Source organism: Dromiciops gliroides, chromosome 1 (assembly GCF_019393635.1).
Source record: "Dromiciops gliroides isolate mDroGli1 chromosome 1, mDroGli1.pri, whole genome shotgun sequence".
Lineage (NCBI taxonomy): Eukaryota > Metazoa > Chordata > Mammalia > Microbiotheria > Microbiotheriidae > Dromiciops > Dromiciops gliroides.
Window position 1 is genome coordinate 551032072 of NC_057861.1, and position 25972 is coordinate 551058043.

At 38.6% G+C, this 25972-nt stretch overlaps 1 protein-coding gene across 1 annotated transcript in view; it reads right to left on the reverse strand.

Moving 5' to 3' along the window:
- The window catches only part of SUSD1 (sushi domain containing 1), a 341419-nt gene that overhangs the window by 147203 nt on the left and 168244 nt on the right, over nt 1–25972 (reverse strand). Inside the window, exons 11-12 of the mRNA XM_043975620.1 lie at nt 15512–15701; nt 2550–2644 (exon numbers count right to left, since the gene is read on the reverse strand). Of these exons, the coding sequence (XP_043831555.1) occupies nt 2550–2644; nt 15512–15701 (285 nt within the window). The remainder of the gene's footprint in view (nt 1–2549; nt 2645–15511; nt 15702–25972) is intronic.

Below are 25972 nucleotides of genomic sequence, written 5' to 3' on the forward strand. Positions count from 1 at the left end.
CACCCCCCGTGAGGCAATTGGGGTTAAGTGACTTGCCCAGGGTCACACAGCTAGTAAGTGTTAAGTGTCTGAGGCCGGATTGAACTCAGGTACTCCTGACTCCAGGGCCAGTGCTCTATCCACTGCACCACCTAGCTGCCCCTATGTGTACTTTCAATACATTTTTCTTCTAGCATCCCTGCCTCTACCTCTTATCATCTGTGTGTTGTTCTTTGTTTGGTGGTTTTTTTTAATTTATTGGAGATCTTCTTCAGTCTGCTCATTTCTTTGAATGGTATTTTAAATGTTCTTTTGAGAATTGTTGGCAGTTTTAATACCTTGAGTGTTTCTATTCCTTTTTTTTTTAAAGGTATTGAACAGGTTTCCTTGTCACCTTTTACTCCTACCTATTCCTAGAAGTCTCTGATCATTCTTCCAGAGATGAGTAATCTGCCCTTTTACCCCTAAATTGAAGCAATCCCCTTTCACCCTAAATTCCTTAATTAGAAGCAATCATCTCACTGTTCTCACTTCTTGCCTCCTTGTTACTGATCACGCATCTTCTTTTTACACTTTAAACAATATTCTCTGGAGCAGCTAGGTGGCACAGTGGATAAAACACCAGCCCTGGATTCAGAAGGACCTAAGTTCAAATCTGACCTCAGACACTTGACACTTACTAGCTATGTGACCCTGGGCAAGTCACTTAACCTTCATTGCCCCACAAAAAAGCCAAACAAACAAAAAAGCAAAAAATAAACAACAAAAAAAATATTCTCATCTCTCTGGGCAATCAGTTCAGTACTAACCTACATAGGAGTTACTAGTACAGACTGAAGTATTGTTATGCAGAAAGCAACCCACTCAACCCTAACAACTCCCTCCCTCAGCAAACACCCTCTCCTATGGCATTTCTCTATGGAAGTATGTGGAAAGTATTGATTCTCTCATTTCCTCACATGATTAATTCAACACTGTCCTCTCCCATCTTTTTACCTATCAATAAACTCCAGTGGCTCCCTCTTGGCTCCAGAGTTAAATAGAAAAACCTTTGTTTGGCTTTTAAGAACTTTATAACCAGGTCAATTCTCACATCTGCAGCCTTAGGACACTTTACTCCTTCCCGTGTACTCTGAATCCAGTGACACTGACCTCCCTGTGGTTCCTCACACAAGGCACTCCAACTCCCAACACTGCACATTTTCATTACTTGTCCTTCATGCTTGGAATTTCCTCCCTCCATCTCTACTTCCTGACTTCCATCACGTCTCAACTTCAGGTAAAGGACCACCTTCTAGAGGAAGTCACTCCCAATCTCTTTTAATTCTAGTGCCTTCCTTCTGATATTGTTGTCGTTCAATTGTTTTTTCAGTCATGTCCAACTCTTTGTGATTCCATTTGGGGTTTTCTTGGCAAAGATACTTGAGTGGTTTGCCATTTCCTTCTTTAGCTCATTTGATAAATGAGGAAAGTGATGCAGACAGGGTTAAGTGACTTGCCCAGGGTCACACACTTAGTAAGTGTTTCAAGGCCAGATTTTAACTCACAAAGAGTAGTCTTCCTGACTAAAGGTCCCATATTCTACCCACTGCACAACCTCTGGTGTGTGTGTGTGTGTGTGTGTGTGTGTGTGTGTGTGTGTATGTGTGTGCGCGCTCGTGCATGCATATATATATCTAGATAGATACACATATATACACACATATATGTGTATATATATGTATAAGTATATATGTGTGTATGTGTATGTATATGTATATATGTTTGTATATGTATATGTGTATATATGGGGAGAGAGAGAGAAACAAATTGTAAGAAACCCCATTTAAAAATTTCTGGGACTCAGTGTTGGAGAAGTATCAAAGGTCTTTATTTATACATTTGCCCACAAATAGGCCAGTTCCCTAACGGAAATGGCGTCGAGCGTGGGACTCTGGAGCCCTTTTATCTCTTAACCCAACTAGCTCTGCCCTTCTTCCTCAGTTACAATCTTCACCCCAAGACACTGGCACCAAACACTAGCCAACTGGACTACAGTATAGTCAAAGTGGCAGCCCTCTAAACTCCTCCCTTCTTCCTCAGAGGTGAGAAAGGAACAGCCCTCTAAACTCCTCCCCCACGTGACCAGCCTTAGGTCTCTTTCATCATGTGATCCTGATTGCTGGGGAGAGGGGAAGGAAAGGAGATATTAGTAAGCACCCTTCTCCCAGCTGAAATTCACCTCCCAGACATTAATCATTCCCCAGATAACTTCAATCAACTTTTGAGCGGGCCCCATATTTCACTCTCACTCACACACACACACACACACACACACACACACACACACACACACACACACACACACACACACACACACACACACACACACACACACACACACACACTGTATATATATATGTATATATGTGTGTGTGTATATATATGTATATATGTGTGTGTGTGTATATATATATGTATGTATGTATAAATATTTCTAAATTTGTTGATATTTTCCAGGCTTTATTTAACTTTGTAAGAAATTTAAACCTCCCACTAGGGGCAAACATTTAGATCAACTCTGAACTTACTAAATACATCTCCTCTGAATCAGCCATCTTCATATTTCTCTTCCACTTCAAGCAGGTTTCATTAAGAACTGAAATGTTACTGATGATTTGCTTTACTGAAAGGACAAGAAAAAAAATGAGTAAGTAATTTATGCTCCACCAAAAAAAAAAAAAAAACCCAGCAACAACACAACTATTCACAATTTTTAATCAATTTCACTTTTCAATCAGTTCTACAGGAACAAATTCAGCTGTAGAGAATGAACTTTTAATTCAGGGTGACTGTGTCAGGGAGAGAGATGAACTGTTTGTGTGTTTTTCATTTTACTTATCTAAGCTCAGCCCCAGTAAAAGACATCAAACTAAAAGCTATCATTCTGAGGCCCCCTCATTCATACAAGCCCCCACAGGGCAGAATCTATAGAGTCCAAGACCCCAGATAATCCCTGTTCCTTCAAATGAGAATGTCAGTTGATTATAATTAAGAGCACAAGTCCAGAGGGGATTGATTTCAATTAGCAAACCCTAGTACATACCTTCTAAGGGAAACTGCTGCCAAACACACATGAACTACAGATTTTCTATCTATTGGCATTGAACTGTGAGGTACACTGTGAAATCACCTCTGGAAGGTGGGCCTTTTATTTGGCCCAGAGAGGCCTTTGAGTCAAGAAGACCAGATTCAAGCCCCCCTACACACACACTTCCCCAGTTACACACTGGCTGTGTAACCCTTTACTGTTGTTCAGATGTGTCCAAGTCTTCATGACCCCATAGACAATACCACATCTGGGCCCTTTGGTCCCTCCACTATCTCCTGAAGTCTGTCCAAACCCATGTTCATTATTTCCATGATACTTTCTCTCCATCTCATCCTCTGCTGTCTCCTTTTCCTTTTGCCTTCAATCTTTCTCAACATCAGGGTTTTTTCAATAAGCCCCATTTCCTCACTTCAGTATCTGACTTTCTAGTGAATCGCCTGAATTAAAGTAAGTATTGACTGAAGACATTTAATTTCTCAACCCTCCAGACACATCTCTTATACTATAAATCCAAGAACAATGGCTAATTTACACTGGCAGAGGGAGTTTGCAAACTAGGCATTCCCTACACCAGCGAAGTCATAGGCCATAGCCCAAAATCCCAGGCCCTTTCATAGAACAACAACAAAGGTAATACTGTCTTATATCTTTTCTGGCCACCCCAGGAAACTCTCCTTAGATTCTTCTCAACTCTCTGGTCAGCCACCCAGAATAGGGATCAAATCTGATGGAGAGGGCGCAGCTAGGTGGCGCAGTGGATAAAGCACTGACCCTGGATTCAGGAGTTCCTGAGTTCAAATCCAGCCTCAGACACTTGACCCTTACTAGCTGTGTGACCCTGGGCAAGTCACTGAACCCCAATTGCCTCACTTAAAAAAAAATTTTTTTTTTTAATCTGATGGAGACAGAAGTCAGAGCCAGTCCCTTACCAAGCTCACTTACTAGCTTAGTTGTGGTACCATGTGTCCTAGGTCCCCATGCCTATCCCACCCCTCTCTCTACCCACCATCCTCCTCCTGAAACAGAAACCATGATTCAGTATGGCATATGAGGCATCCCAGCTTGTCTCTTGTTGGAGATACACATCTAGTGGGAGGAGTATGGGGAGCAGAGGCACTGCAAATCATGTCAAAGACCCACTCCCTTCTTTTTTGGGCCAGTTTCAGCACAAACTCCTCAACAACAGCCTAGAGGTGCACAGAAGAGATCTAGTCCTAAAGGAACTCTGGGTCTCCCACCCTACCTCACTGCTTACTCCCTTTCCTGAAATACTATTTCAGGGAAGCTCTGGCCCATGCTTCACTTCATTACCTCCTCTCTAGCTACCTCCTCAAACACTTCACCAATCACCACCTGAATACCCTTTCTCCTCTAGATCTATAAATCGTGATCAAATCAAACCTACCCTTGTTTCTGAATGGGGCATGTTAACCTATACCTTGATGGCCCCTATTCAAAATCACCAGCAACTTTCTGAACCAAAAATTCCTCCCCTGGTCACTCCTCCTCTATATGTGTTGTCTCTCTATATCAGAATGAAAGTTCCTAAAGAACAGAGCTAACTCTACTTTTTAAATATTTATCCCTAATGCTTAGCATTGTACTTGGCACACAGTAAGTGCTTTAAAATGCTTTTTTTCCTATTCATTCATTCATTCATTTAAGCATAATTCTCACTCCCTCTGCTCTCCCACAAGATATTAAATATACTTCTTGGGCTCTCAAGCACTTCACTCGACTACACTACACTAACTCCCTGACCCTCAAACCAAGCTAAAATGTACACCTACTGAAATGATACTCCCTCTGAACTAATTCTCCAAGAATGCTGACCTCTTTGTTCTCTCATTTCACACCAACATACAACCAAACCATTCTCTCTTTCTTTATATTTTTTAACATTCCTTTACTTTTTTTTACATTTTGAGTTCCAAATTCTCTACCTTCCTCCATCCCCTCCCCCATCCATTGAAAGGCAAGCAATACGATATCAACTATATATGTGAAGTGAGACAAAACATATTTCCACATTAGTTATGCTGCAACCAGGCCATTCTCATTGGCAACCACTAGGTCTTCTTTTTTGTTTTTTAATTTTTTTTAAATCATAAAAGTATGTTATTATTTTCCAGTTACATGGAAAGATAGTTTTCAACTATCTTTACATTACTATTACACTACTATTACTTTATATTACATTACTATCAACACTGAATTTTCATAAGATTTTGAGTTCCAAATTTTTCTCCCTCCCTCCCTTCTCTCCCCCCTCCCCCAGACAGAAAGAAATCTGATATAGGTTATATATGTACAATCATATCCACTGATTGTTGTCTGAGTCTTCTTCCAGACAAGTGTGCTCACTACTCCCAGGACAATCTCTCATCCACCAATCAACCAACATCAGCCTTAAAAGCTAAATCCTGACACCCCAAATAATGCTACCTCTCAGATTTGCAGATACCCATCACTTCCTTGTGCCTCAGAGGTATACCCATTCTTAATTTCTCTTTTCAGTTCCATAGCACCTGGATTCAAATTTCACAGACAATAGCTGTGTGATCCTCCTGGCTTGTTGTTGTTGTTGTTTTTGGTGAGGCAATTGTGGTTAAGTGACTTGCCCAGGGTCATACAACTAATAATTGTTAAGTGTCTGAGGCCGGATTTGAACTCAGGTCCTCCTGAATCCAGGGCTGGTGCTCTATACACTGGGCCACCTAGCTGCCTCTAATAGCTGTGTGATCCTATGCAAATCATAACCTGAGTTTCAATTTTCCTCATCTTTAAAATGCAGTTAATTGTTGTATTCAGGGCAGCTAGTTGGCACAATAGTGTTGAGCCTACAGTCAGGAAGACTCATCTTTCTGAGTTCAAATCCAGCATCAGATATTTACTAGATGTGTGACCCTCAGTTTCCTCATCTATAAAATGAGCTGAAGAAGGAAATGGCAAATCACTTCCAGTATCTTTGCCAAGAAAACCCCAGATGGTGTCACACAGAATTGGACAGCACTGAAGAACAACATATGAAACAAAATTCTGCTAGCCACATAGGCATATTAAAGGGAAGAATGTGGCTAGGTAAGGGGAAATCAAGGACTTTGGACTTAGTTTTGTTCCTGTACCTTTTCCCCCTCCTAGTCATTTACAAGGGAGACATATATTCATAGGGTTGAGAAATAAGGGGACCTCAGGGCAGCTAGGTGGCTCAGTGGAGAAAGCACCGGGCCTGGATTCAGGAGGACCTGAGTTCAAATCCAGCCTCAGACACTTGACACTTACTAGCTGTGTGACCCTGGGCAAGTCACTTAACCCTCATTGCCCTGCAAAAAAAAGAGAAAAAAAGAGAGAAACAGGGGAACCTCAAACCCAGAAAACATATGACAATTTCCAAAAAGAACAGCCTCTAAACTTACATTAAGTGAGTGCAGTTTAGCAATCGGGAATTAAGCAGGGAACCATAAACAGCAGCTAACCAAGACAAGCAGGTAGCAACATTTAGGAGGGACTAGAAGCTATGTCAACTATACACATCTGGCAGGGTCTACATGATTGAAAGAAATCAAATGTTGATTCTACATCTGACAGGAATGATATGCCCAAAGACTATCTATAATATGAATCCACTGAGAACCAAACCCAGCAGGACCAAAGTGATGATAGCATCAGAAAATATCAGCCCTATCAATTGGGGAATGGCTGGACAAGTTGTGGCATATGAATACAATGGAAAACTACTGTGCTGTATGAAACGATGAGCAGGAGGAGTTCAGAGAAACCTGGAGGGTCTTGCGTGGGCTGATGATGAGTGAGATGTGCAGAACCAGAAGAACATTGTACACAGTAACATCTACATTGAGTGTTGATCTACTGTGATGGACTATATTCTTCTCACCAATGCAATGGTACAGAAGAGTTCCAGGGAACTCATGATAGAAGAGGACCTCCAAATCCAGGAAAAAACAAAAAAGAACTGTGGAGTATGGATGCTGAATGAACCATACTATTTCTTTTGTTTTTGGTGCTGTTGTTTTTCTATTTTGAGGTTTTTCCTCATTGCTCTTATTTTTCTCTTATAACATGACTAATGCAGAAATATATTTAATGTTATTATGTGTGTGTGTGTGTGTGTGTGTGTGTGTGTGTATATAAACCTATATCAGATTACCTGCTGTTTAGAGGAGGGGGGAGGGAGGAGGGAGAAAAATCTGAAATTGGAAAGCTTGTATAAACAAAAGTTGAGAACTATCTTTACATGTAACAGGAAAAAAATTAAATACTTTATTAATTTTAAAAAGAAAGAAAATATCAGTCCTGCAGTATCATAGGCATGAATTGTGCTTTCACATGTTGTGCCCCAACATTGGCCATATATATTCACTAAGTGTGTGCCTCTTTCTACATATGCACTGAGTGCCGGGCTCCCTAATGCCCACTCTTCCTACTGATGTTGCATTTACCAGATAGTGTACCCTTGTTATATGAGGAGAATCTTTTACTTCTACTTTTCTTACCAAGCTATTTCACAAAACATCTTTGTTTTGAAGTATCTATATTCTCTGGCTGATTAGCAAAAGTGGAAACATTGGTGAGGGTTTTTAATATACGGTTTCTGAACATATTTATACCAACAAATTACCAGGAACCTGAGGCAGAATTGTCTGGGAGACTCACATGCAAGGTGAGACATGCCCCAGATGCTACATAGGTTACTCCTTTGTCCTCAAAAGTAGACTTGAGGTGCAGCTAGGTAGTGCAGTGGATAGAGCACCAGCCCTGGATTCAGGAGGACCTGAGTTCAAATCCAGCCTCAAACACTTGTCACTTGATAGCTGAGTGACCCTGGGCAAGTCACTTAACCCCAACTGCCTCACCAAAAACAAACAAACAAAAAAACAACAAAGTAGACTGATTTCATGTGCTAATAGGAAGCTTCACTAATAGGAAGGCTAAATAACTAATATAATAAGAATGAAATCATCAAAACAGCACAATATACTAATATAATCATTACTTTAGAGGGTTTATAGACACCAACTCCAAAATCCACCAAATATCCTGAATTTTGCATAAAATTTTTTAAAACTTTAGACTTTGTTCTTCAAAGTTAAGATATCTTTCTCTCCCATTCCTAGAGGTATCTAGGTGGTATAATAGATAGAGTGCTAGACTAGGAGCCAGGAAGACCTGAAGGAAGGCATTTACTAACTATGTGACCTTGGACAAGTCATTTATTTCCTGTCTTTTTAAGTTTCCTCATCTATAAAATGGGGATAATGATAGCATCTACCTCCCAAGGTCATTGAGATGATCGAATGAGATAATGTTTGTAAAATGCTTAGTAGGTGTATAAATAAATAGGCAGTCAATAAATACTTATTTTTTTTCCTTCCTTCTATTCCAATGACATCAGCTTACAGTTCGGGCCCTTAATCATATACCTATACTAGTAGAATAGCTTTCAACTTCCAGCTTCCTATCCCCAACCCATTCGCATTTAAACTGTAATATGTGTCACTACCACATTAGCCTCTTTATGACCCTACCTGGGGTTTTCTTGGCAGAGATACTGAAGTGGTTTGCCAGTTCCTTCTCCAGCTCATTTTTACAGATGAGGAAACTGAAGCAAATAGGGTTAGGTGACTTGCCCAGGGTCATACAACCAGTAAGTATCTCGAGGGGATTTGAACTCAGATCTTCCTGAGTCCAGGCCCAATGCTCTACCCACAGCACTACCTAGGTGCCCATATAAACGTTACCTAGCTATTATTATTTATTCCCCAAGGCTGAGATAAAATGCCACATTCTCAAAACTGCCTTCTATGATCATCTCGATTATCCTTTCACTTTACTTCTCTCTATAATAATAGCCTGTATATAGTAAGCACTGTAAATGAACAAATGAGCCAAGGCAAGGAATATCGGACAACAGATTGCTCTATCCTCTAGTAATATGATACTTTACATAAAACTGGAACCTACTAATAAAGATGTGGGTTCAGCATTAGAAAGCTAAATGACCTTTTGTCCTTGACTTTTGTCAAGACTTTTTGTTCAAAACCAATTAATTAATTAATTAATTTTTAAAAAGGCCTTTTGTTCAAACATGACTGAATCCACTTGGCCAAGTTGGCATCGTAAGACTGCTTCTTCCCCTCTCCACGCCCCCAGCAGCAGCATTGCCAAACTAATTTCCTCCACTGAAGCAACAAGGAAAGCCCTGGTGTTTAAACTTGTTCTGTTCTTGTTCTGCTATGTTCAGAATGTTTCCAAAATTCATTAGGGAATAGTTTGGGCCCCTTTATGGGGGAAAAAAACAACTTCATAAGAAGCAAGCTTCAAAGCTGGTTCTGAAAGCAGACAGGGGTTATACAAAGCCGAGTTTATTTAAACAATTTTTCCCATGTTAATTAGTCATCAGAGAGGAGAGGAGATCCCAAAAGAGTAAGAAGCTTGGTAAATTGAATTTCAGAACTGGGAGGAAGAAATGAATGGACAGAGATCAGAAGGATTCCTGACAAAGGGACTATCACAAAGGCAAAATTTGGTTATCAAGATATAGGGACACAGGATTTAGAAATCTAAGGAAAAAAAGGAAACAAAAAATTATAAAGGACCTACTATGTTCCAGGCACCGTGTTAAGCACTTTATAAATATTATCTTATAGTACTTGAGCTTGATACTTTTAAGATCAAGCTCTAGAGTTGTAACTAGTGATTCTGATGGCAAAGCAAGCACCATAAAATGTGACCTGAGCAAGCAGCTTGAGAGCAACCTGAGATCAACTTTAAAAGAATTTTCTTGAGGCAAAGATATGGAGGGAGAGACCTTCGACCTTGGGATACAAGACCCTACCCTGAAGAGTCAGAGACCACAAGGACACCACATCATCCTGTGGATGGATACTCTATTTTAACTTGTTTTTTTTTTCTTTTTGAAATTGTTATCTGGAATAAACAAAAATCAAAGTTGATCTTGTAAATTTATTTTAAAACATCCTGGATGACAATGCTTTCTGGTAAAGATTACATTGTCATTTGTATCCTGAGTAAGAGCTAAAGAAAAATTGCCTGCAAAGAAGGCAGAAAATATCTGAAAGATTAACTAATTATTTTAACTATGTGTCAAGTTTAAATGTTTCCACCTGCTACAGGAGTACATGCTATCATAACCCTCTAAATACCAACACCCTAGGGAAAAGCCCTGATTGCCTTTCTCAAATTATAGCTCTACCTACCACATAGAGATATTTTAAGAAAAGTATTTTGTAAACATTAAAATGCTAATTAAGTATGAGAGGCAGCACTGTTTAACAGATAGGGAGCTGGCCTTGGAATCAGAAATATCTAGGTTTAAGACCTGCTGTTACATACTCTCTCTGTGGCTATGGGCAAGTCAATATCTTGGTACCCCAGGCAACTCTCTTAAAACTATGGGCTGAGGATGAGTTGCTTATTTGTACGAGTGGAGGGTAGATTCCACACTGGAAGTTCTCCCACACTGATACAATCACAGATCCAGACCCTCCCCTTGAAAAAAAAAAGTATTGTTATTTCTCATATAGTTCATATGAACTGGGTCACCCACTCCAATTTCCCCTCTTTATTTTTGGGTTACAAACCTGCTGATACTAAACCAATTTCGCAGAGAAAGATGAAGCACTTCCCACAGGAGGAGGTATGATAGAAAATACAAATACAATCCTAGGAGGCTGGCCTACTTTATCCAACATGCAATCACTTCTGGCAACCTCTGCCCACTTCTGTGCTATCTCAGGAACACACGGGTCAAGTATTTCCTCTCTTTCTTATCCCTGCAAGGTCAGCCATTTTCTGAGTGGCTCCTGGAAGATAATGTGGAACACAATCTTTTGTTCCAAGAATTTCCACCCCCAAACCCCGGAAAGCAATGATAAAGGAGGTCTCCATGCATGTGATCTCCAGAACTGATCACTGGCCTTTGTTGCAAAGGAAGAAAAAGACTGCCCTGTGGCTAGCTGGCTAGCTAGCTAGCTAGCCAGTTTGGTCTTTAGGTTTGTATACTGTGAAGTTGTAAATTTCCTTATGGTAAACATATACTACCTTCAATACTAGCACACCAAAGAGGGATTCCTTAGGGAAATAAGCTGATAAAAATGAAGGAAAATATCAAGAAACAAAAGGAAGTATACCCAATGAAGCAGAAACCAGGAAAGCAAAATGTTCTCACACACAAAAAAAGAGAGTGAGTGTGTGTGTGTGAGAAGACTGAGTCAAATTCTAACAGCTTCATTTTCTGTTTAGTTCGTTTCCAAATTGAATTGTTTTTAGGAGGGAGGGGAAAAGAGTTCAAACACTGTATATAAGGGACCATGATTCAGGCATGCCTTGAGATTCCAGAAACCACCCATATGGGAGATTTAGAAGACAGAAAAGACTTCAAAACTAGTCTTTACCAAGCAGAAGCAAATGAGGCATTTTCTACTCTTTTCTGAACCACCCCCCCAAACTGTACCTATTTATTTTTCTATCCCTTGACCTAATCGCATGACCTGTCTTACCCAGCCCAACTACTGTCTTGCTCCCAGAATCCAATGACCTAGCCTAGCACCAATCTATGAAAACTGCCCTACATATATTCTTTGGACACCAAACTGGCTTTCTTGCTGTTCCTTAAAACAAATATTCCATTTCCCATCTTGATGCTTCCCCCCCTTTTCTTTCTTTCTTTCCTTCTTTTTTTTTTGGGGGGGTGGGGGGCAGGGCAATGAGGGTTAAGTGACTTGCCCAGGGTCACACAGCTAGTGTCTGAGGCAGGATTTGGACTCAGGTACTCCTGAATCCAAGGCCGGTGCTTTATCCACTGCACCACCTAGCTGTCCCCCTCTTTCTTTCTCTCTCTTTCTTTCTTTCTTTTTCTTTCTTTCTTTCTTTCTTTCTTTCTTTCTTTCTTTCTTTCTTTCTTTCTTTCTTTCTTTCTTTCTTTCTTTCTTTCTTTCTTTCTTTGTTTTTGCAGGGCAATGAGGGTTAAGTGACTTGCCCAGGGTCACACAGCTAGTAAGTGTCAAGTGTCTGAGGCTGGATTTGAACTCAGGTCCTCCTGAATCCAGGGTTGGTGCTTTATCCACTGCACCACCTAGCTGCCTCCCCCCATCTTGATGCTTTTGTTCTTGAGCCGTTCCCTCCATGCCTCCTCCTCACTACCATTTCTTAGACTCTCTAGTATTTTCTCCTAATGTACTTTTCTTTACTCCCACCTACAATGTGGGGAGGCTTAACATTAATAAAAGCCAAAACTGCCCCCAAGACTGACCCAGTTTCCCTGACACAACTTCCTGGTCATGTAAGGGCATACAATTTCCTGGTATGTTAGGGGTCTGCATTCCCTGACATTGATGAGGTGAGTTTCTGAAAACCATATGAGTCATCATATCCTTCACTGTATCCTGTCCTGATTACCAGCCTTGTGAGGTCGGTGGGGGATGCATCCAGAAAATCTAAAGTCCATTGTATTCTTGTTGCATATTCTTATTGTGCTGGGACAAAGTAAACCTCCTTTTGTTAACTACTGAGTGACCCGCAAGTGCCTCATTTCATTACAACAATCAACCTGAACTAAGGTTACAACTAAGAGAATACAGGAATTAGAACCATTCCTTTGACATCTGGTTTCCATCAAAATTCAGCCCAAGCCTTGCCTTCCACACGTGGTCTTCCTTGATCCCTCCAGATATCACTGTCTTCCCTAAACTTACCTTGTTTTTCTTTTGTATACATATTTTGGTACACACATATAACTACATGTTGTCTCCTTGTACAGAATATAATAAATTCCATGAGGGAAGGGAGTGCTTCCATTTTGCATGGTTCCTAGAACATAATAGGAGCTTAATAAATACTTAATGGGGGTAGCTAGATAGCGAAGTGGATAGAGCACCGGCCCTGGAGTCAGGAGTACCTGAGTTCAAATCCGGCCTCAGACACTTAACACTTACTAGCTGTGTGACCCTGGGCAAGTCACTTAACCCCAATTGCCTCACTTAAAAAAAATTTTTTTAAATAAAAAAAATAAATACTTAATGAATGAAGAGGATCCAGTAAGTCTGAGAGCAGTCTATATATATTCTTTATCTATTTCTAAGGTGCTTAGCTAAATAACCAAAGGGACAATGTCTAAGCTACCTTCTGTCAACAAAGTTATACCCAGGGAAACAAAGAAAGCAGAGCTTATTTGCTACCTTCTCCAGCGCTATTTGATTTAATAAGCATTTATTAAACAGCACATTGGTGCAAAGTACTATGCTAGTCACTTGGCAAGGGGTGGTGGGAAGGTGGGGAGATAAGGATTGAATAAGCATAGCTAACATTTATATAGCACCTACTATGTGCCAGATACTGTGCTAAGCTCTCAAGAAGATCTAAGCTCAAATATTAACTCAGATACTTCCTAGCTATGTAACCCTGGGCAGGTCACTTAACTTCTCTGCCTCAGTTTCTTCATCTATAAAATGGAGATGATAATAGCACCTACCTCTTAGGGTCATGGTCAGGATCAAACGAAATAATAATTGTAAAATGCTTAGCACACTAAGTGCACTGCCTATCACATAGTGGGTACTATATAAATGTCAGTTGTTGTTGTTACAGTGTTAGGAACTGCCTATAAGAAATATCTCGTGACAACTTCATGTGATATTAAGTTTACTGGCTTTGGGACCCAAGTAAAAAGAATGAAACAATCCTTATTCACAATGAGCTTGCATTCTAACTGGAAGATATAACAAACACATATAAACATAAATGCAGCATTAATACAAAGTGAATGAAATATATATACACACACACAAACATACACATATACACACACACATACCCACATACATATACATATACATATACACATACACATATACAAACACATACACAAACACAAAGTAGTTAAACACAAAGTAGTTAAACATAAAGTAGACCAAGAGAGGGCACTAACAGTTGAAGGAGATTAGGAAAGACATCAGACCTTTGGTGCCTCAGCTTTGTCTTAAAGGAAAAGAAGGACTCTATGAGGCAGAGGAAAGGAGAGAGTATGCTCCAGGAATAGGGGACAACCATTGCAAAGGCACTGAGACAAGAGACAGAACATTCTGACTGAGAACCAGAGAGATGACAAGTTTGGCTGGATCAGTGTTCAAGATGGTGGAATAATGTCAATAAGTCTGGAAGGATAGGTCAGCGGAAGGCAGCAATATTTATGTATTCATTCATTCAGTAAGCATATATTAAGCACCTAATAGATGCTATGTAAATGTTAGCTATCGTTACTAAATTCTTGTCCCTTCTCTTTCTCCCAAAGGACTAGCACAGTGCTCTGCACCAATAAGATGTTTAATAAATGTTTAGGTATAAGGACTTTGTCAGACACTAGAAAAACCAAGACAAAAATAAATATAATCCTTGCCCAAAGAAGCTTATATCCATGATAAGAAATTTGATACTGGTCTGGATTTTTAATAGATTTCTTCTCAGTCCTTCATTGACCTGTTAAAACTGTTATCAAAGCTGTTATCAAATGTCTATGGCCCTAGAGGCTAAATCCTGAGATTGGGGAACTAAAGATTAAGGACAGATACATTCAGAGGAGCTCAGAAATAGTTCATCAAAGTTTATGAGGGCAAGTGTCCCCCCATCTTTAAAGATATGAAATTGAAGGCTAAATTCTAAAGCAAATTCTATTTCCTCACAGATTTGCCCACCAGATTTCTCAATCCCAACCCCCAAATGGTTCTTGGCTAGAAAAACAATCTTAAATTCAGACTTATCTTTAGCTCAGAAAACCTCCATGTTTCTTTAGATACTTCCATCAGTTACATGCCCCAGAAGTACATTTTTGTCAAATTGGGATTATAGTCATAGCCATAGTGTTTCCTTACTATCAAAATAACTCTTGAACCATGTCGACTTCCTTTAGGAGCTCAATTTCAGAATCTCAGCATGTTAGGAACTGTAAATTTGGGAGTAAGCAAATGAATTTTTATATAAATTACATATTATCTCTAAATCATAAAATTTTAGCAAAAAAAAAAATCTTTGTCACAGAGTTCCAATCCTCCCATTTTACAAATGAAAGGACCAAGGTCTACAGAGGAAAAGTGACTTCCCAATGCCAAACAGTCAGACTGTGTCATAGCTGGGATGAGCATTATGTGGTAGACAGGGTTTTAGGTTTAAAGTCTGGGAGAGCTGGGTTCAAATCCCACCTCAGACACTTACTAGCTTTGTGACGCTGGGCAAATTAACCTCTCTGGACCTCAGTTTTCTCATCTAAAAAAGGAAGAGGTTGGACTCTGTGGCATCTAAGGTCTCTCCTAGCTCTAAATCGATGACTATGATTCCACATTCCATTATACCACTCTGAACAATTTAGCTATCATGAGATATAAAGAAGAGAAAGATGGCGGCACCTACCTGATCTTGGTGTTGCTATGATGATGTGCGCTGAGTGTTTTGGAAATGCCACAGTGGTGATATTAACTGTGTAATAAGTTCTTGGGTACAGATCTAAACACAGCTCTGGAAATCTTTCTCTCGTAGTAAAGTTAAATGATGCCTCATGATAAAAATTACTCTGATACGATCTTTGTCCCAGAACATGAAACTGTTATAAAATCAAAAGAATGATGCAATATTAAAATTCTGGTTGATTCTAAATACCAAGAACTCAAGAAAAAATAAGACAAAGCAAGAAAAATATTCCTCTTTATTCTCCCCTACTGACCCCGACAATTTGATAATGTTGTTGTTTAGTGTTTTCAGTCATGTCCAACCCTTCGTGACTCCACTTGGGGTTTTCCTGGCAAAGTTACTGTAGTGGTTTGCCATTTCCTTTTCCAGCTCATTTTACAGATGAGGAAACTGAGGCCAACAGGATGAAGTGACTTGCCCAGGGTCACTAGTAAGTGTCTGACTCTAGGCCCAGAACTCTACACACTGCACTATGTAGCAGTTTATCTTTATCCTAGGCTTGTTAGGAAATAAAACAAAACAGCAAGACCTATGAATATTTTCACCAACCATCAAGACTGGCATCAGGACTACCAGTAGAAAAGCATAGGGAATTTGTGGAAATGAATGAATGAAGAGGCATGGGTTAAGCGTGCAATATATGCAAAACAATGTGCTAAGCACTGGGGTGTAAACAACACAACAGCCCAGTCTTGGTTCTCCTAGAGCTCACATTCTAATGTAGGAGACAAGATAGATAAGAGGTAGCAGTTGTGAATCAAATAGAAAGTCTTAGTGGCCCCCAGGGTTTTCAGAAAGGCAGATTGCAATGCTTCGTTTTTAGTGTAATTTCCATGAACAAAATTGCATCAATTTCTGACGTTGAACCACTTCATGTACCAAGCACTTTGGTGCTGAATATCCCCCAGTATTTGCTAATGTTTCCTTCCTCACTACCTGTACTCCTTGTGCAATAATGAGACCAGAGGAAATCTTAAGAAGTTGTCATTCAGTCAATCCTCCCACACCCTAGCCCTGACTCCTGATGTCGACATTGAACTGAGTTTCATCCCAACAAATGAGAAGACTAGCTGAGAAAATATTTTTCAACTCTCCTAAGCAACCCATTCTAATTTTTAACTATGCTCAGGGGCAGGAGATTTTATTCAGATGGCAAAGAAAATACAAGGTGTCTTTCTTCTGGGAAGCATGTGGACTGACAGGATGAAAGGGAACATGACACTTTATGACACTTCTCAACAATCAATCAATTAACAAATATTTATTAAGAGCTTAATGTGTGCTAGGCACTGTGCTTGAGACCAGGTATATAAATACAGTCTCTGCCCTCAAGAAATTTATATTCTAACATGAGCAATAAAGACACACACACACACAAAAAAAAAACCTGCCAGAAATTCCTGCAAGAAATTTTAAATTCACACCAAGACCATAAGCATACCAAGAAGAGTTCCAATACCAAGGAGAGTTCCAATACAATATAATAATGATGATGATAATAACAATGTTGATACTTATAATAATAATTAGAGAATCAAAGAGAAAAATACCAAAATCATATTTGAAGTTGTATCAATTTGCAAATGATTCAAGAAATCCCAGGATATAAATAAGATACACAAAAGCAATCAAGTTAAAAGAATTGACCTCAAATTTTTTTTTAAATCCTGAAAGATATTAAAGGCAGCAAAGTGGTGAAGTGGATTGAGTGCTGGACTCAGAATTAGGAAGACCTAAGTACAAATCCTGCCTCATGTACCTACTACCCTTGACCCTAGGGAAGTCATTTAACCTCTATGTGTTGTTGTTTCCTTATATGTAAAATGAGGAGGGTTAACTTAATGGCCTCCAAGACCCCTTTCAGCTCTTGACTGCTGATACTATGAGGCTTAAAACCTCATCTTGGGAGGAAATGATGACAAAACTTAGTAAAGTGAAAAATAATAGGGAACTGTAAGGACTAAAGGCTCTAATAAAAACAGGATTAACATAATAGAAGGTGAAGTAGCAAACAACAGTTGAAGTAGGGAAAAAAATCCAGAAAATAATTCATCTGGCAAAATCTTTAGAAACAATGCAAATGAAATTGATAAGATTTGAAGGCTAGAGAGAGAAGAAAAAAAACTCAGAATTGTTGAGTTCCCATAAAATTTCTAAGAAGAAAATAATTCAGTTGCTATATTTCAGGAAACTGCCCCCTCTGAATTCCCAAAACTATTTTAAAAAATCAGTTTCCTTGGAATTATGCCCAAAGGGCTATAAAGCTGTGCATAATCCTTTGAGCCAGCAATACCACTTTTGGGTCTTTTCCCCAGGGAGATCATAGAAAAGGAAAAATGACCCACATGTTCAAAAATATTTATAGCTGCTCTTTTTGTGGGGGCAAGGAATTGGAAATTGAGGGATTGTCCATCAGTTGGGGAATGGCTGAACAAGTTGTGGTATATGAATGTAATGGAATTGTGTTGTAAGAAACGATTAGTAGAGAAACCTGGAAGGACTTGCATGAACTGATGATGAGTGAGATGAGCAGAGCCAGAAGAACACTGTACACAGTATCATCAACATTATGTGTTGATCAACTGTGATAGACTGGATTCTTCTCACCAATACAATGGTACAAGAAAGTTCCAGGGGACTCATGATGGAAAAGGCTCTCCAAATCCAGAAAAAAAAAAAGAACTGTGGAATATGGATGCTGATTGAACCATACTATTTCTTTTGTTTTTGGTGCTGCTGTTTTTCTATTTTTAGGTTTTTCCTTATTGTTCTGATTCTTCTCTTATAGCATGACTGATGCAGAATATGCTTAATGTTGTTATGTATATGTATGTGTGTATATATGTGTGTTTATATATATATACATACATATACACATGTATGTATATATGTGTGTGTGTGTGTGTGTGTGTGTGTGTGTGTGTGTGTGTGTAAAACACCTATATTGGATTGCCTGCTGTCTAGGGGAGGGGGGAGGGGAGAGGGTGGGAATGGAGGGAGAAAAATTGGAAATTGGAAATCTTATATAAACAAATGCTGAAAAAAAAATCAGTTTCCTAACAAAGAACCCCAACAAGGAACAATGCGAGAATCCAGATACATCCACAAACTTCAAAACTACAATAAAGAAAAAAACATCATTCAAGAAACAAGAAGAAAAATATAATAATAAAAATATCAGTCAAAAAATAAAATTTTTCTACAAAAATTAAAAATGTGGACTATAAAATATAAAATTTAAGGAAAACAAGCAGGCTTTAATCCCACAATCCACTTCCTAGGAAAAACTATATGATTTTCAAAAACAAATTATGAACTTCAAGGATTTCATAAAGGGAGAAAAAAACTACACTTCAAAACAACGTTTGGAATTGAACTAGAGAAACATCTGAATGCCTAGAATAATAGATTTTTTTTTTACTGGGATTACTATTGGGTAAGAACAATAGCTAATACCATTGTTATTTGTTATATCACTGAATGGTAAAATTGGACTTGAAAGAAAAAAGGTAATAAAGGAAAGACAAAATATAAAGAGGATTAAATAACAAAGAATATCATAGTTACACAGGAAAAAGAAAAGTCATAAAATTAATATCATGAAATATAGGAAAACTAGTTCTTTTGAATTTGGCTTTAAAATAATATAATAGCCAAAATTTATAAGCACTTACAATATATCAGACACTGTGCTAAGTACTTTCCAAATATTATCTTATTTATTCATTTATTTATTTATTTATCTATTTATTTACTTACTTTTTACTTATTGATTGATGTTTGTCTGTCTATTCATTCATTCATTCATTCATTCATTCATTTGTCTATTTATTTGTTTGTTCATTGATTGATTGAGGATTTTTTCCCTACCTTACATGTACAAACAAATTGTAACATAGATTTTTAAAACTTTGTGTTCCAAATTCTCTTCTTTCTTCCCTATCCCCCCCCTTAAGAAATCAAGCAATTCAATATGTTATACATGTGCAGTCGTGCAAAATATAGCAGACAAAAAATACTTTAAAAAAGGAACTAACAACAACAAATTATGCTTCCATCTGTATTCAGATACCATCAGTTCTTTCTCTATATATGGACTGCATTTTTCAAAAGTCCTTCAGAATTGTCTTGGATCATTGCATTGCTGAAAATAACTAAGTCATTCACAGCAGATCATCTTACAATATTGCTGTTATTTTGTATACAGCACATTTCACTTTGCATCAGCTCATGTAAGTCTTTCCAGGTTTTTTCTGATAGCATCCTGCTCATCTTTTTTTAAATAATAAACTACATTTATACAGTACTTTAAAGGGAGATTTACTTACAAAACACCCATGAGGTTGATTATTGCAACAACAATAATAGCTAATATTTATATGGTACCTTGTGCCTGACAAAGGATTTTTTTCACAATAGCCCAGCAAAGTAAGTGCCACCACCATCATTATCATCATCTTACATTGCTCTTACCTCTGCTTCAAATTTTTTCCCAATTACTATTGCTGTTTCCCTCCATCTTATCCACTCCCTGTGATATTTACTCTATTTTCTATCTTCTTTTACCCTTTCCCTCCTCAAAAGTGTTTTGCTTCTGACTGCCCCTCCCTCAATCTGTCCTTCCCTCCTTCACCTCTCCCCGCTTATTCCCTTCCCCTCCCACTTTCCCACAGGGCAAGATATATTATTATACCCACTTGGGTGTGTATGTTATTCCCTCCTTGAGCCAATTTTGATAAGAGTAAGGCTCACTCACTCCCCTGCTCCATCCCCATCTTCCCCTCCACTCCATAAGCTTTTTCTTGCTTTTATGTGAGATACTTTATTCCATTCTACCTTTCCCTTTCCCTTTCTCCCAGTATTATCCTCTCACCCATTAATTTTATTTTAAAGATGTCATCATGGGGCAGCTTAGGTGACACATTGGAAAAAGTGCCCGCCCTGGACCCAGGAGGCACCAAGCCCAAATCCAGCCTCAGACACAAGACACTCACCAGCTCCTTGACCCTGGGCATGCCACCCCACCCTGACTGCCCTGCAAAAATAAAATAAAATAAAACAGATGGACAGACAGACAGATAGATAGATAGATAGATAGATAGATAGATAGATGAATAAATAAATAAATGCTTCACAGATATCATCCTTTCATTATCAATTCCCATATATGTCCTCTGTCCAAATTTATTCCTTTCAGCTGTCCTAATACTAAGAAAGTTCTTATGAGTTAGAAGTCTCATCATCCCACATAGGAATGTAAACAGTTTAACCTTTTAACCTCCCTCACGATTTCTTTTTCCTGTTTATCTTTTTATGCTTCTCTAGGGTCTTGTATTTGAAAGTCAAATTTTCTATTCAGTTTATGGTCTTTTCTTCCCAAATGCCTGAAAAGTCCTCTTTTTCATTGAAGTCCCATTTTCCCCCTGAAAGATTATACTCAATTTTGCTAGGTAGATGATTTTTGGTTGTAATGCCAATTCCTTTGCCCTCCAAAATATCATATTCCATGCCCTCTGATCCTTCAATATAGAAGCTGCCAGATTTTGTGTTATCCTGACTGTGGCTCCATAGTACTTGAATTGTTTCTTTCTGGCTGCTTGTAATATTTTCTCCTTGACCCGAGAGCTCTGGAATTTGGCTATAATATTCCTGGAAGTTTTCTTTTTGGGATCTTTTTCAGGAGGTGATCAGTGGATTCTTTCCATTTCTATTTTACCTTCTGCTTCTAGAATATCAGGGCAATTTTCCCCAACAATCTCTTAGAATATAATATCTAAACTCTCTTTTTGATCATGGTTTTCAGGTAGTCCAATAATTTTCAAATTATCTCTCCTGGATATATTTTCTAGGTCAGCTATTTTTCTAAGAAGATATTTCACATTGCCCTCTATTTTTTCATTCATTTAGATTTTCTTTATTGTGTCTTGATGTCTCATAAAGTCATTAGCTTTCTAAATTCTAATCCTAATTCTTAAGCAATTATTTTCTTCAGGGCGCTTTTCCATTTGGCTTTTCAAACTGTTGACTTTTTTTTCATGACACTCCTGCATCACTCTCATTTCTCTTTCCATTTTTTCCTCTACCTCTCTTACTTTATCTTCAAAATCCTTTTTTAGTGCTTCTACGGCCTAAGACCAATTCATATTTTTCTTGGAAGCTTTGGATGTAGGAGCTTTGACTTTGTTATCTTCTTGGGAGGGTGTATTTTGATCTTCCTTGTCATCAAAGAAACTTTCTGTGGTCCACATCTTTTTCTGTCTATTCATTTTCTAGCCTATTTCTTGATTTTTAACTCCTTCTTAAAGTGGAGCACTGCTTCCAGGATGCACTGTCCCAAGCTTCAGGGGATCCTAGGTGGTACAATTTAAAGAGAGGCATTTTCTGTACTCACCTGTCCTGTACTCTAGTCTGTAAATAACCCCAGGCCTACTTGCTCTTTAACCTGGAAACAAAAATCTGTTTCTCTGTGGTTGCAAGTTCTGGGTGAGCCTGTGCCCACCCCCCACCTGGGCAGTCACTCAAGACTGCTTCCTGGTCCCCAACAGGAGCAAAACAACCGAGTTCTGCCTCAGCACCAGCAGAGACCCCTGTAATCTCCCCCCACCCAACCGCTCAGCCCTTTCACCAGATTGTGAGCTTAGTTCCAGAAAAAGCCTCTACTGCAGCTGATTCAGAGGCTCCTGGGGTGTCTTTCTCTGGTGATGCCTAGGGCAGAATCTGTATGTGGAGCAGCAGGGCTTTGCTTCACTCTCACGCAGGTACAACTGACCTTTCCTGCTGACATTCTAAGCCACCTTTGGCTGGAAAATTATCTCATGCCATCCTTTTGTGGATTCTGCTGCTCCAGGAATTGTCTTATGGCATTATTTGGAGGTTTTTGGAGAGATTGTATAGGGAGCTCTGTGAGGTTACTACCTTTCCTCTGCTATCTTGGCTCTGCCCAGGAATGGTCAAATATTATCTCATTTGAAGCTCACATAATAGGTGCTATTATTATCCCCATTTTACAGATGAGAAAACTGAGTCAAACAGAAGTTAAGTGACTTGCCCAGGGCCACATAGCTAGAAAGTATCTGAGTTTCAACTCAGGTCTTCCTGACTCCAGGCCCAGTGCTCTATCCACTGCACCACTTAGCAAAATATAAAAGTTGATATTCAGTCCTGACAAAGAAATGAACATTAAAAGAATGTTTTAAAATGAAGTCAGATAGAACAATCAAAACAATATTTTAAAAGATTGAACTACCTCCATCAAAAGAGCTGCAGAAGAGAGTCAAAACCAGAATTGAACAATATGTTCTTTAAATGAATCACACGTCCCCCAATTAGGGAACGGCTGAACAAGTTATTGCTTGTGAATTTGAAAGAATATTTTTGTGCTGTGAGAAATTATGAAGGGGAGGATTTTAGACAAACCTGGGAAGACTTATATAAATTGATGTAAAGTTAACAAAACCAAGAGAACTATATGTGTGTGTGTGTGAACATCGCAAAAAAAAAAAGAAAATCAACTGTGAAAGATTTAGTAACTCTGATCAACACAATGACCCACCTCAGTTCCAAAGATCTAATGAGGAAAAATACTATCCACCTACAAATAGAGACCTGGTAGACTAAAGTGTAGATTGAAGCTTTTATTTTTTCTTCTTTCTTTTTTCTCCCCCTTTTTTGGGAAGATGGCTAATGCTGAAATTTGTTTCACATGACTTCATATTTGTAATGGGTTTTGTATTTCTTGCCTTCTCAATGGGTTGGGAAAAGGGAAAGAATTTGAAACTGAAAGTAACATAAAACTGATGTTTAAAAAAAATCAGGGAATCATTCCTAATGCAAAAAGAGGTGCACAGATTTCAAGTGAAAGACTAGTTTTAACATTCTCAAGTCAGATATTTCTCAAATGTGGAATTGCACTTGTAATATAACAAGACTGTTATTAAAACCAGAAAATATAGAAATAAATAAAAATGCCATCATACTTTAAGACACTATTAAAAATGAGAGCATATTGATTGGGAACATATAAGTACTAATCAATATAGTAGCTAAATTTATAAAAAGAAAAGCTCAGTCTTGGAAGAAGAAACAGATTAAAAATAATGTGAGGGAGCAGCTAGATGGCGCAGTGGTTAAAGCGCTGGCCCTGGATTCAGGAGTACCTAAGTTCAAATCCGGCCTCACACACTTGACACTTACTAGCTGTGTGACCCTGGGCAAGTCACTTAACCCCCACTGCCCCGCCCGAAAAAAAAAAATAATGTGAGACAGGGCAGCTAGGTGGCACAGTGGATAGAGCACAGGCCCTGGATTCAGGAGAACCTGAGTTCTAATCCGGCCTCAGACACTGAACACTTACTAGCTGTGTGACCCTGGGCAAGTCACTTAACCCCAATTGCCTCACCGAAAACAAAAACAAAAAAACAAAAAAATAATGTGAGACTTTAAAACTCTTCTAATAGAATATTTTAAAAATTAAACAAAATGATAGATTAAAAAGAAGTTGCACACTTAGTGTTTAAACCAACTGAATGGAGTAGATATATGAGTATTGCCAAAGAGGGTGGGAACCAAGGAATATATCTATTTTTTCAAATATGTAGTGAGTTACCACAAAAATTGATAATATTCTTGGGAGAAATCCTAGGAAAACTTAAAAGCAGAGTAATTTAAAATGCTATATTAACAGGCTACAAAACTAAGCAAATAATGATATTGTAATCAAAGGTAATCATATTTTTTGTTTGCTGTTTACTTAGAATTTGTATTCTTTAAGAACTATAATGGAAATAATCAAACTACACTTTTTTTTTGTTTTGTTTTTGCAGGGCAATGCAGGGTTAAGTGACTTGCCCTGGGTCACACAGCTAGTAAGTATCAAGTGTCTGAGGCCAGATTTGAACTCAGATCCTCCTGAATCCAGGGCCAGTGCTTTATCCTCTGTACCACCTAGCTGCCCCCTAAACTACACTTTTAAAAATACAAATTCTAAATAACTAGAAAACAAATGAATAAGGAGAAAAAGCATTAACCTATTCAAATTAAATGAGAGGAAGAAGGAATCATAATGAATCTAAGATAATCAGTCAGTTAGTGAATAAGCATTCATTAAGAGCCTACTATGTGCCAGGCACTGTACTAAGAGGTAGACATACAAAGAAAGGCAAAAGATATTCCCTGACCTCAAGGACCTCACAATCCAATGAGGGAGACAACATGCAAACCATTTATGTCCAAACAAGTTATATAGAGAATAAATAGGAAAAAATCAATTTAGGGAAGATACCAGAATCAAGATGGATTAGAAAAGCCTTTTGTAAAATGAGGGATGGGCAGCTATGTAGCAAAGTGGATGCAGCACTGGACCTGAAGTCAGGAAATTTCATCTTCCTGAGTTCAATTCTGGTCCCAGACATTTACTAGCTGTGTGACTAAGGACAAGTCACTTAACCCTGTTTGCCTCAGTTTCCTCATCTGTAAAATGAGCTGGAGAAGGAAATGGCAAACCACTCCAGTATCTTTGCCAAGAAAACCCCAAATGGGGTCATAAAGAGTTAGACACAACTGGAAAAAAAAAAGGCTGAACAACAACAATGAAATCCCATAGATGTCGGCATCAGAGATAAAGAACTGGCCTTGGAGTCAAGAAGGCCCAGACTCATGTCTCACCTCTAACTGGCTATGTGGCCCTGGGCAATTCACTTAACCTTTCAGTGCCCCCAGGCAACTTTAAGACTATAAATTGCAAAACAGGCTTCAATGTACAGTGGTAATGAAATCACAGGTCTGGTCCAGAAAGATAAAGAGTGAAAGAGGGGCAGCTAGGTGGCACAGTGGATAAAGCACCAGCCCTAGAGTCAGAAGTACCTGAGTTCAAATCCGGACTCAGACACTTGACACTTACCAGCTGTGTGACCCTGGGCAAGTCACTTAACCCCCACTGCCCTGCCAAAAAAAAAGAAAAGAAAAGAAAAAAAAGAAATGAAAAAGAGTGAAAGAAAGAGATGGAGAAACAGAGATAGACAACAAAGAAGTCATACTAGACTGTTTCCAAGATAGAGAAAAATGGTATGTTCCTCCATTCTTTTTTGAGGCTATAATGGTTTTGAGTCCCAAACCCAAGCAGAGATAAGACTGAAAAATTGCATCATCATTAATAAATATTATTGCTGTTGGGAACATCATATCATTAGTATCATCAATGTAAAATATTAACTAAAACATCAGAAAATAGTATACAGTAATCTATTTTAATAAGGAATATGTCTAAGTAGCAGTTTTGCCCAAAGTGTACAGATGATTCAATATGAGAGATGTATATAATAAATTAAATGTAAGTACTTAAAGGATATGTGATTTCATTTCCATAATTCCCTCCAGATCAACCCTTCTAGGTAGGGCTTTCGTGGA